Source organism: Dermacentor andersoni, chromosome 4 (assembly GCF_023375885.2).
Source record: "Dermacentor andersoni chromosome 4, qqDerAnde1_hic_scaffold, whole genome shotgun sequence".
In the NCBI taxonomy this organism is placed as follows: Eukaryota; Metazoa; Arthropoda; class Arachnida; order Ixodida; family Ixodidae; genus Dermacentor; species Dermacentor andersoni.
Window position 1 is genome coordinate 17,264,453 of NC_092817.1, and position 13,392 is coordinate 17,277,844.

At 42.8% G+C, this 13,392-nt stretch overlaps 1 protein-coding gene across 1 annotated transcript in view; it reads right to left on the reverse strand.

Annotated features, from left to right (window-relative positions):
- LOC126536058 (beta-galactosidase-like) overlaps positions 1-13,392 on the reverse strand; it is a 33,847-nt gene that overhangs the window by 11,672 nt on the left and 8,783 nt on the right. Inside the window, exons 5-8 of the mRNA XM_055073294.2 lie at positions 13,065-13,159; positions 12,120-12,300; positions 10,637-10,817; positions 4,682-4,940 (exon numbers count right to left, since the gene is read on the reverse strand). Of these exons, the coding sequence (XP_054929269.1) occupies positions 4,682-4,940; positions 10,637-10,817; positions 12,120-12,300; positions 13,065-13,159 (716 nt within the window). The remainder of the gene's footprint in view (positions 1-4,681; positions 4,941-10,636; positions 10,818-12,119; positions 12,301-13,064; positions 13,160-13,392) is intronic.

The following is a 13,392-nucleotide window of genomic DNA, read 5'->3' on the forward strand; positions in this document are numbered from 1 at the left end:
TGGCCGACTTGTTCGAATGTCAGAGGATATTGCGATGACACTGAGCGACCACGGGAGAGGTACCGAAGTCCCGCGAAGCCGAACATCTTTGGCGAGAGAACAAATAGTTGAGCGGGACTATACAAAAATGAACACATATATAGAGTGTCTCTACGAAGACAATGAATAATAAATAATAATGGCCGTTTTGAAAAAAAAAAGTGCGGTTTCTTCGGAGACATGCCGTAAGTGGTGACGACCACGGGGTGACGCGTGATACGTGGTAATAGTCGCTGATTAACAAAACATATTCATTAAAATTTCAACTTTCATATTCAACGGGCTCATCATAATGGTGAAATGGAAGCAAACTCTCCATAAAAGCGACATCAAATTTTGTGTCTGGGAAAAGTGAGATTACCCGCGGGAACTGTGGCACGACGAATTTCGGCTATCAGAGCGCGCGAGACCGAAATTTGGAGGTTGCCACGAGCGTGATGCCACGCCCCTCGAAACTACGTTCTGCTTACGTCACCCAGCGGCGGGCCGCCAGTACGCTGCGGCTCCGTGCTCCTCGAGCGAAGCAAGCACATCACCGTCGTAAACCGCGCAGCCAGCACTTTCGTCGCTGCCCTCCAAATTTTTAGGCGGCAGCACACCAGGAGCTAGCTGTTCGTGGCACGTCTGAGAGCAGTGCAATCGCGGTGCGCAATCGGGCATGCCAAGGGTTTTTTTTAATTCTTTTTGTTTCATATTTCGGAGACCTTTAGGACGCGGAAAAAATTGTTGCATAACAAAAAGTTAAAATCTGCTGAATTATGTTTCCTAGAAATTTCGACACCTTTCTTATTGGAAGTGTTTCATCATTGTTAACGCTTCCGAAGTTGCTAAATTAATTTGGACTAATGATTCAATTAAACACAATATTAAAGATAGTGTTGCTTGCTCTATACATTAGCCAGCAACATTAATTCAGACGCATCCTCATATAAGAGTGCTTCGGTTTATTCTAAAACCTAGACTAAAGTTAGCTGAGATCTAAGACCCTGTATGCAGTGCCTTCAAAGTTACATTCCCGTTAATTTTACTTGCGACACTGTGCAATCTAGGTAAAATGCAGCCTGCACAGATAATTTATGCTTCTTCGTGGACGCACTCCTCCCCCGCCCCCCTCAAATTAGGGCAACAATGTGAAAATAATAAACTAAAATGTCTTCATTAGCATTTGAAACATTCTTGCGGCTCCGGGTAACGCAGCTTGCCGCCTAGTTGTTTTTTTCTTTTCGTCGAAGAGATACGATGTGTATGGGGCACACAAATCGTCAAAGGCACTTTCATTTCCCTTTGCACCCGTCATAATTATTAACGAAAAGAAAATTTAATGTCTATGTACCAAAAAGTTACTAAATTGATCTTTACGATTTCTTTTCTTTTAGGAGACTTCTTTATAAGCTGTTTCGACCCTCCGCCCCACTCCTTAAAAATCGAGTAACAGGACTTGCCACAGCCGTGAAAGCATGCTCTCTTCGACTATCTTCAGCTGCTTACGTGCATCATCTTGATAGGCCCAAATTTCATCTTGCGCTTTTGTATCGGAATCTCCGGTAGGCTTTTATTCGGGAACAACTAAAAAGAAAATGCAAAATAGGTTATATCTATCTATTCTTTTTTGCCAAGGTGAATTAATTAAATTATGAGATTTTACATGCCAAAACCACTTTCTGATTATGAGGCACGCCGTAGTGGAGGACTCCGGAAATTTTGACCACCTGGGGTTCTTTAACGTGCACCTAAATCTAAGTACACGCGGGTTTTCGCATTCCGCCCCCATCGAGATGCAGCTGCTGTGGCCGGGATTCGATCCCGCGACCTCGTGCTCAGCAGCCCAACACCATAGGCACTGAGCAACCACGGCGGGTTCGCCAAGGTGAAGCTGTGACAAACAACGCAACGTGTACTCGTGTTAAAGCGACGCGGGCTTGGCTGAAACTTTGCGATGTAGTGACGTACGATGTATCAGCAGAATGCCCTATCTAAGCATTGACACGCGTATCCGTTAATAGACAATTTACGCAAGCACGCTCTATAAAAATTAATTCAGAGAGTCTATGAATTCACCATCGCGGCAATTTTTGCCTGTTGGTATGGCATAGTAAAGGTTTTGAATAGCCTAAGTGAGTGAGAAGAATATGGGAAAGTACAGAGAGCTAACCCATGTCGGAAGGATGGCGTAACACTACCAAATAGAAGCTTTACTTCTTGGGGTAGCAGGAAGCTTTAACAAACTATCTACTTTTCTTCTTAAAGACCTATTTTGGCTATACAAAGCCCATACACAGTAATTGATAAGGGTAGATAAAGGTAGTGTCCATTTCCGTTTATCTATATCATGGCTCATCGACTTTCACATGAGTCGTTTGCTAAAAAGTATACAGACATTAGTTGGCGAAAAGTGCAAGGACGTAAGTATGCAAGATACTATAGATAATCTACAGCCTATACACTGAAAAGTTATAGATTGCCCAAACGAATTTTGCAAGTAACTGGCTTAGGAAACGAAGCTAGCTGGTCCGATATGCACGTATACATGTTGAAGGGCCTCTCGCCAGGCCCCACCGATGAAATTTAGATTATACACTAGAAGTTTTCAAACACCGTTCATGAATCGTGCCGTCTATATAGCCCAAGAAGTTTTAAAAAGGGCCAAATGAAAGTCCGCAAACATCGCTTTAAGGCACTCGCCGAGTCAGGGTTAGATAGCCTCTGTTGCGGATAGTGTAGCTAGGTTCTTTGAACGCAACATTTAATTCGATTGCTTGCGTTCTTTGTTTCGTCACAGTATAGCGAAACAGGAGGCGGAGGGAAATGCCGTTTAAGTGAGGGCTTGAGGAATCCTCTGCCGCCCCTTGTCAACAATGACAGCAGCTGAAAGACAGCACAATATAACAACACTGTCTTTTCTTTTAAAGTGACACATTGTTTTAAATAAAGATCAAGCCATAAAAGAACACTGAAACCATAGCCTACATATAGTTATACAACAAAGAAAACCGCTATAATATTCTATACGTAGATAATACACTACCTATAGTTTAAACAGGCTTTAGCTCCGACGCGGCCTATTCAAATAGATGTAAAATGCAGAAACGCTTTTTTGAGATGACCCCTGGACCAATTTTATTGAAATTTGTTGGATTCGAGAGAAGCAGGTAAATTCTAGTGACTGTTGGAAGCGCAATTTCTATTTAAGTCCTCAATATTGTTAAAAGAATTTTCAAAAATTCGAAAGTGCGAAAAAAATAAAAGCACGAAGTTTACAAATTAATATCTCCGTATCAAAACAGATATCACGGTTTTGTAAACAGCATCCATTAGATCATTCAAAGCGGACAAATTCGATATGTCGATTTATATCTTACGTTAAATCGCTACTTTGTGTACAAAGGTTCTGCAAAAGCTGTATTTCCATATTACAATCCTTTTTTTTTTTAATTCATGTGTAATATACCAACTTTGTCCGTTTTAGATGTACTGTTAGATGCAATGCACAGAACTGTGATATCATTTTTCATTGCCGAAAGAGAGTTGTAAACTTGATGGTTTAGTTTTCTGAAAATTTGCGATTTTTGCCAATTTTTAATAAACAAAAGAATGAGCTGAATCAGAAATTCAAAACCGACAGTCGCTAGATTCTAAGTTCCTTATTTTTTGTTTTAAGTGCAACCAACCTCGTCAAATTCGGTGCAGTGGTTGCCGAGAAAAACGAATTCTCCTGTTACATGTATTTAGATAGGAGCACCCAAGCTAAAGCTTCCTCTTAAATAAATTACTATATAGTTTATACAACAAAAAGAGCCGCTTTTATTGCTTGTATCTCCGTTTTTACTAAATCCTCTCTAAAGGGACACTAAAGAAGAAAATAAGTTGAGAATTATTAGCAAATCCAGCTTCTACATTATCAGAAAACCAACCTTACGGTGAAAGAAAGTTTGATTAGGCAAAAAAAAAAAAAAAGCCGCACAAACGAAAAACGGGTGGCGACGCCGCCTTCACGTTTCTGTGCTCGCCGTGACGTCACTGATTTCGGCGCCGTCTGATCCGGCCGTCTGACCATCAAAGAAGGCCTACGACGTACTATTCTCTAAAGAAGACAAGGCCGGTATTTCGTAGCGAAGCCTTTTCCGATTCTATGCTTTTTCAGGCTTTTCGCGCTTGGCCACTGACCAGAGCGACGGTCTGCCCACATTATCAACGCGATCAGGCGGCCGTGTGTGGTGGATGATAAGAATAGCATAGAATAAGGCATAAGGCATCGCTACAAAATAGCGGCCCAGCTGTGCTGGATGTAAATATTTTCGAGAGCAATTACTGCGCTACAATGGCCCGAATACAAAAAAATACATCACTCTGACATGCAAAACGCTGAGGTGTCGGTGGGAAATCGAAAAAAAATATATAAACGTTCGGTTTTCATTTTCCCTCCGTATAATCAACCTGCTACCTCGAAATCAACGAAAATAGGTTTGAAAGGCTGTTTTATCGCTATAAAGAGTGTTATAGTTCTTCTGTTTAGCGCTCCTTCAAACGCTCTAACCATAGAACGCTTCCTGGAGGGCGCTTTACATCCTGGAGGGCGCTTTACATCCTGGAGGGCGCTTTACATCCTGGAGGGCGCTTTACAACTTTAAGTGTGTAAGCAAGCATTTCCAGCGACGTCCTGATCTCGGCTCTGATTCTCTGCAGCTGACCTCACCGGACGACAGCGGCAAGGAAGCCAAGCGTGACCGCTTGCCTCGGAAATGACGCGACGGACGGCGACGAATAACTCAGTCGGGTCTCCCGCTTCCGTCAGGGGGCCGCCGAAATCGTAGCTCGTCACATGGGGCCTGTAGAAGAGCGCGCCCTTGTTTCCCTTGGCTGCGACCATGGACGCTTTCAAAGGTGCAGCGAGAAAAGTGAACGTAAATATAAATAAATAAATAAATAAATAAATAAATAAATAAATAAATAAATAAATAAATAAATAAATAAATAAATAAGTCAACCAATCAATCAATCAATTGTTTATTTACCGTGCCCAGGAACAACCCCATAATCTGAGTGCTGGCGCACGGGTAAAAAATATGTTTAAATACAAATAAATACAGGAAGAAGCACGAAAAAGAAAACGAAAATTATGAGTAGCAACAGTTTACAATCAACAAAAGCCAAGGTGAATTCGCAACATAATGACGGAGAAAAACACGAACAAGTCGTGATAGTCAACAAAAGTAAATTAATCAACCCATTCTTTAGATTATGTGCCCAGAAAAAACTGTTAATACTGGCGCACAGGTAATCTAACGAACAGATAATAATAATAATAATAATAATAATAATAATAATAATAATAATAATAATAATAATAATAATAATAATAATAATAATAATAATAATAATAATCTTTATTACAAATAATCAAATTGTACATATGATTTTGCTAGGTCTGCCGAAGCCTTTTGTGGGCTTGTATGGCAGAAACCTGGCAGTCAGGGCAATGCATTATGTACCTTATTACAGACAAACTAAATGTCAAACTAAAAAAAAATAAAGAACGTTTCGCAGGTTTTTCAGGTAAACATGATCAGTAAACAACACTTAATGTTAAAATGAAAACACGTAGCACTCAACAACCATTACAATTGAGTAAACAAGGCACAATATGTAAACAAAGTTACAACCTATCTAGAACGAAAAAAGAAAAAAAAATTGTGAAAACAGCGGAAACAGTCTGACATTCATTTTGGTAAAGACCACACTACAACAAAAGAGACTTTATACATGTGTGAACTATTCTATCATTGCCTTGAGGGCCTTTTTTAATCCCGACAAAGTTGTCTGATCCAGTACAGCACTGGGAAGGTTATTAAACAGGTGGGGGATGTAGTACCTTCTTTGTCCTTTTCCATAACGAGTTCTTGTCCGAGGAACTACATATCTGGGATGACTACGCAAAGCAACACTTTTATGGACAGGTTCTCGGAATGCATTGCTCCAGAAATAACGCATCACAATTGTTGAACGAAACAGAGACTCGAAATCGGGCATTTCTAAATCTCGAAATAAGTTATCTGTGGTTTCATTGTACGCAACACTTTTTAGTATGCTTTTTAATAGGTTGTCAATTTTATGTTTCCAAAATCCGCTGCAATTAAATAAACAGGGAATGCCGTACCTTATATGCGAGTAGCCTAAAGCATGCACTATCACTTTTTTAATCTTGGTAGGTGCATAACTCCTTATACGGTAAAGGACACACGCAACATTACGTAATCGCGCACAAATTCGAGCCATTTGAATATTCCATGATAAGTCAGTCTCAAAGTATACTCCAAGGTACTTGACACTATCCGCATATTGTACTGGGGCACAAACACAGTCTAAGCAATCAGAACCGTGAAGGAAAACATGTTGATTTGTTACAAGAGCCTTTAACGGATTTCTAAAACATACTAATCGAGTTTTCTTAGCACTGACTTTTATACGTTTTTTTTTAAACCAGTTCATCACATTTTTTATGTCGCTTTGAAGTAAAGCGACAGCTGCTTCGTACTGCATGTGTTTAGATACAAGCAGCGTATCATCTGCATACTGGAAAATCGTACATGAAGTTGTTACCTGTGCCAAGTCACAAACGTACAAATTAAAAAGAAGCGGAGACAAAACGGAACCCTGTGGAACCCCTGCGTTAAGAAACCGCAAAGAACTCTTTTGGTCGCCAATACATACGATCTGGGACCGATTTAACAGGTTGTTTTGTATAAATGCATGGAACAATGCAATAATAATAATAATAATAATAATAATAATAATAATAATAATAATAATAATAGTAATAATAATAATAATAATAATAAGCTGTGACCAACAAGACCGAAGGGAAATGAGAGAACGCAGGCGCTGACTATCAACTGGTAGTTTATTCATATAGGAAATGCATATTATCACGCGTACATTGTCTTGCTTCTTGACTGACCTCCTTTCACTGGATTGGCACTGTCATCGATTTGTCGCGGACATACATGATAACGTGCGAAAGTATTAACTGATATAGACAACGTCACGCCTGAAAAAGAAGAGAACATAAATACCATTCTCGATGACACACAGATATGACGTCGGCTATCTTTATTGCGCCTTTCGATGTCACATTAAAATGTCCTTTATGCCTGTATGTGTTTCCTCTCAATAAACCACTGGTTGACAATAAGCGCATGGGCTCTTTCGTCTCTCTCTGCAGTCCCGTAACTTGCACACTTTCTTTAGCAATATGTTGCTCAACCAACTCGCCTAACTTCGCAGTCTTGAGAAGATTTTCCGGTATAACACCATACCAATTGCGCAGTGTATATACACTACATCTCCGTGGCCGAGGGCGTAAATATTGTCAAGGCGTGTGAGCTTTAATTGGAAATTTTGTGCCCAGGTGCTTGTTCAGCACACATTCCCAACAATACCTTGTTTTGGGCGAGTTGGTTCGTCTTGACAGTTTTCATAAAAATGTGCTAAAGACGTAGACGAAAGGAACACATACGTGCGCGCCAGTCCTGTCGTATGTGTTCCTTTCGTCTTCGTCTTTAACGCGTTTTTATAAAAACTGTCAAGTTTAAACATTCGCAAGCTCTTCCTAACCTGCTTAACTGGGCCGATGTGCCCATATTTCAAACCTCGTTTCAGTGAATATTCTATGAACGTAGAGAAAAGTCACGTGAGCGTTTATAAATACAATTGAAACGCCAGCGAATCCAAACCCTGCAGATTTGAAAGTCCGCGTGCCCCACGGCAGAGTCACACTTTTATGTGCTAGAGAATGAGGGGAGTCTAGAGAGAAAAAGATTTCGAGAATTCAAAAACATTTTTTTTAAATAAATACATTGCGCACTGAACGTCAACGAAAAGAACCTGCAATTTAGCGTCACGCCTTTACTAACTTATATCGGCAGACATGACAATATTAACGGCGCTGCAGATACTTCTGCCTATTAAATTTCCCTGAAACAGGTTACGTATAAACTTTTCTGTCAGATTAGCTGGCGATGCGACTGCTCTTAATAACAAAATTTACCTTGAAAATCCTTCTGCACTTTCGTAGGGCGACGTCAAATAAGGAATAGAGCTTCTGCAATACTCATACTCTAGACGTTTACGAAAACATTTGCTGACTACCTTACGTGCCAAGCAGGCGAGACCAAAATATAAAAATCTGAACACACACACACACACACACACACACACACACACACACACACACACACACACACACACACATATATATATATATATATATATATATATATATATATATATATATATATATATATCTTCTTAAACGCGTAAATATACATGCATTATCAAGCGATTTTGACTATAATCATCTGCAAAGCCAGCCCTTCCGCCTCGCGTAAGCTCGCGCTTTCGACGTCATACTGAGCACATGAGTATTAGCTAAAGTATGCTGTGCTTGCAGTCTGCACTGCCTAACGACAGCAGAACTTCAATTTCGACCGTGGTAGCGGTACCTCCAGCCTCCTGCTTTATAGCATACTGCAATACTCCCAGCGCCATAATACTACACGTTACTGCAATACAGTTGATTTATAATATACATTCTCACCTCCGGCGCTGAACCCGAAAGATGTTCCTCCGTGAAACATGTACCTGAAATCAGAGGCAGTGCGGCGAGCCACAGTGACAATTCGTGCACATGGTTTGCACACAGGTATATAGCCTACGCGTAGCGCTGAGCTAGCAGTGAATGTGCCTCGCGGAGCTGCTGATGGATTCGACTAGGTCGCAGTGACAGTGCATTGCAGGATGCCAGTGCGCAAACCAATGCACGAGCGAACTTTGTGTGAGTCCATGCTCTCGAAGGCACCACAGCCAAGTTTCTTTTTTTCCCCCCAATTTCATACTACTTGAACCAGGAATATTCCCCAAAAATATCATTAAAAATTACGTGTTTAGTACTCCTTTGAGCAAATCTGAAACAGACAAAAATGCACCCTTAGCTTTCGAAAGGGTGATATCGGGAATCCGCTTAGCCTACTGCGGGTGTCATGCTACACAACAATGTTCTTGATCGCACTGAAAGGCGTGGTACGCCAGATGCGAAACACCAAGGCGTATCGACCACTGCAAGTTTTTGTTTATGGGCCCCGCGTATGGGCCCCGCGTATTTTGTTTATGGGCCCCGCGCCGAGCGTGAAGAGCCGCACCTGTAGCCTACAATAAGCACGGCGGTGTCAAGCTCAAATAGAATATAGCGCAAAACCGTCCCGTTCTGCTGCCTGAAAACAAGGTCGAAGGATGACTCGCATTTCCATTAGTGATATCGCGCTCCGTGCACTGCTCTTCCCGACGAGTGCAGATATTTAACATTTTGATAGCACTCAGATGGCTCAATCGATAGCTTGAGTGAAGGACCAAGCGGGCAGCTTGCTCGATAATACACTGAAGCGCATGCAAAGGAAGTGAAAGAGCGCGCACTCGTGTACACGTAGAACCCGTGATAATGCCGTCGTGCATGCGTTTCTAGTGAATTTGTGATTGTCGATGATCGGAGTGATTGTATTTCATGCGAAATAGCATTCTCTCTTATTTTTTTTTTATTTTTGACATTGTTGTATACAACTACACGCACCAGCAGGCCGGGCAGCAAATTCTACAATGGTCGGCGGATGAGCAAAGGCGGCAGCCTTCTTACAAGTTGCAGAAGAATTTATTCGCGGGCTAGTTGGCACATTAATCTTGAAAAAGGCAGATACAACGCAAATTTTGGGGTCTATGTGAAGTGGAGCTATTGTGAAGGTGTTAACTACATAGTACGATAAAATTATTCATCTTCTTTAGCGCGTTTTGCAGTACAGCAATTACCTAACTGCTCGGCAAGTCAGGAAGACGAGGGAACCCCCGCCACGAGAAACAGGGGATCCACGCGACCACGGATTACACTGGGTGCGGGATCAGCCCGGTTTACAATTGCACTATCCCCATTCCGAACCTAACGTCTGAAGAGTGCAAGGCAACGCTGCGGAGCGCGGACTATCTGCACGAGCTGGTAAAGCAGGCCCGGTAAACAGAGTCCGTAGAGGTCCTGGACTGAGCCCCACCCCCCAACCCTTCCTGGTAGCGCAGGCTCGAAGCAAGGAGAAGACGACGCAATATCTTACGTCATATATTACGCTTCTATAAATAAACATTTTATTCTTTTCCTCTTCCTCCTATCCAGGCCTGGCCCACGTTAGTCGGCAAAACGCTGACTGAACAGACGCGCCAAAACTCGAGTGGGAGTGGGGGAGGGTGAGGGGATACGGAAAGCTTCGTTTTAATAAAGGAATTATGCGCTTGAAGACCTATATTTGTGGCACTGACGATATGTAGGTACCGCGTGTTGTTTCATTACGTAATTGCGTGGAGAACCTAGCCGGTCATTGACACCTATGGTAGGGGTATTGTACAGGCGGGGCTACATATTAAGCCAATTCGTTATGCGAGTGTTCTCCTACGTGTAAGCTATTCGACAAGGCGACGGTGGTGCCACGGTCAGCAAAGTTCCAGAGGATTCACCTAAAAGGCTTCGTTCGCTTACAAGCGAAACTTTTGCAGCGCGAACACTCACAGGTTTACAGAAGCGCCGGCGAGCAGGACTTGGCGAAGCGCACTGGCGACCATGGCAGGGTCCACGTGCCGGTGGGGCATGGCCCAGCGGTCGAACCAGCCTGTATACAGCTCTGAGACGAATAGCGGCCCCCGTTTCTGGTAGATTCGCTGGGTGGCGAACGCCTCAGACACATTGGCCGCTGCGAGAACGTGCGCATCCAAAATGAAACGTTGGCACTGCTCAACAGCCACGCCTCAAGAAACATCAGCTAACTTAACCAATAACATCCGCAAGTGTCCACAGCGGACATTCACACCAGCTGTCACTCTATTCTCAAGCGGTCTTATGCCACATCTATGCTACAGGACAAGCTGCACGAGTAAAAAAAATGGAAGGTGATGAACCTCTAGTCGAAGTCGAGCAAAGACAATGTCTTCCTTAACGAGTTGGGGGCCAGAATGGGACTGCGCACGGCATTCTATCGCGCCACCTTCGCGCGAGGGTAGTAGGAGGAGCGTCGGACTGCCTGAAGTTTTTTACTGCGCTATCTTCCAGATCGGCCGACGCTTTTAAGACTGGTTTATCTCCGGGATCGCCCCACAAAAGAGGCCAGAGACAGGCATACCCGATACGGAGAAGTAGGGGCAACTCGGCAAGAAAGAAATTGTAAAAAAGAATGTAACGCTCAGACGCATTATTTACAACCATAGAGGCTAAAAGAAAGGATGGCTTTTAGTTAAAAATGCACATTAAAAGTCACATACAACGAACCAACTGCGCGACTTCGCGTGATCCTTTTTCCTTCAAAATACTATAGAAGTGTACGACACCTCAGATTTCCTTCGGTCTTTTATCTACAAAATTTGTTTTAGTCGACAGACGTGAACTGTCCTTGGCACTACCTGCTGCCGAGGTGGTGAGACATTCGTCGTTGTCTTCTTTATTGCGTTTTTAATGTTTTCTCTCTTTCCACTTCCTCCGTAACTCTGTAGTGACAGGGATAAATATTATTCCAAACCACTTGAACTTGGTAGAAACATCACCACGATGCAAGCGTATTTAGGGCGGCAGCATGCGCTTACAAATGAGAAACGTTCGCTAAATCCAAGGAGGTGTTACTGAACGCTCAGGCTTTCACAAAGTCTTCGGCTCTGTCAAGCACCGAGTACCATACACGCGAATGCAGGTTCGGAGCCTGTAGTCCACCTTATATATATATATATATATATATATATATATATATATATATATATATATATATATATATATATATAGTCCACCCTTTAAAAACAGGTCGTTCTCACATTTCTTTTACCCATGACCCCGGCACCGTCCCACCTATGGAGAATTGGCAACCCTAGACACAACTGCTCGGGTTAATATTAGACATACACAACTAAGCCACATATATCGGTACCGACTTTCCATGTTGCTTTGCTGATAATCCGCTGGTAGTAATTTCTTTCGCACGCTCGTTTTCCTTTTTAGTGATCACACGTACTAGCTCCGAAAGCGACTGCCGGGTAGACTCCTTCTATCCTTCCGCAAGACATGGCGCCCACGCCAACACGGTCCGTGGTGAAAAGAACAGTGTCGCTTCCGAGCTCTTGGCGCATCAAGAACCGCAGGTGGCGAAGATAGGTGCGGTTACACTTCCTGGACAAGCCGTACTTGTTCTCCACCTGCGGCGATGTACGTATTACCGATCTTTGCCATAGGGATATGCGACGCAGGCAACACTGTCGACTATGGCAATACGACCACAAAGGACAGGAGAAGGACAAACGAACACAGAAAAAACGCATACTAAGTGAATAGAGATTGTTAGGTCACACTTTCGAATCTCTTCCCTATCGGCATTTTTTTAGGAGCAAAAGATCGCTTATCAGGCGAGAACACACAGGCCAGATTTCCTGAGTCTGTCGAATTGGCCATCATATAGTCAGCTCTGATTGGCCCAGGGGACTGCAACGACCTTTCTGATTGGCTAAAATTCCGCCATTGAAGAAATTGACAATTTAGCGGAATCTGAAAATGTCCAGAATAAAATTCCCCATTGGCTTTCGCTGCAGTGCGTGGATTTGATGAGTCAGAGTAAATTTTCTAGCAGACTTCTGGGATAATGCATCAGCATCAACATAATCATCAAGAACGTATGTTATCTTTTCTTTTTGAAGTGGGCATTAGCGCAGCACGAATGTTTCTTTAGTAATTGTGATTTGTCACAGCATCGCAAAATTCGCCTGTGTGTGTCACGTCTTCCTTTCGTCCTTGTCTTTTCCCACGCTATAAGCCCCATGCGAGACGACGCCACCGGCACGGGGACAACAGACTGCACTTTTTCGTTAAATAAATAGGCCGTCATGTTGAGCAAGCATCGCTTTTGTCATGAGGGTTTGTTACTGCTGGCAACAACGAAAACCGTAGCCATTTGGCGTATACTCACCTGAACCATAATTATGGGGCCGCCGTTTCTCACGGACAGATGCTTTATCCGCTTGAAAAGTTCGGTGAGGTAGCGGTCCGCAAATTTGATGTATCCTGGAAAAAATTTGTGTTTCGCGATTAACTACAAAAAGTCACACATACTAGGTGTTATAACGAAATTTGCTCGTCGCTTTTACACATTCAACAAAGCTTGCTCAGCTTAACGCATAGAACAGACTAGTTGAGCATCGCCAATCAAAATGGTGAACCATCGTGCGCGTGACGTCGAGCGCAGACACGAAGGCAGCTATACTGACACAGAACAGCCACAGGCAAAGGCCACACGC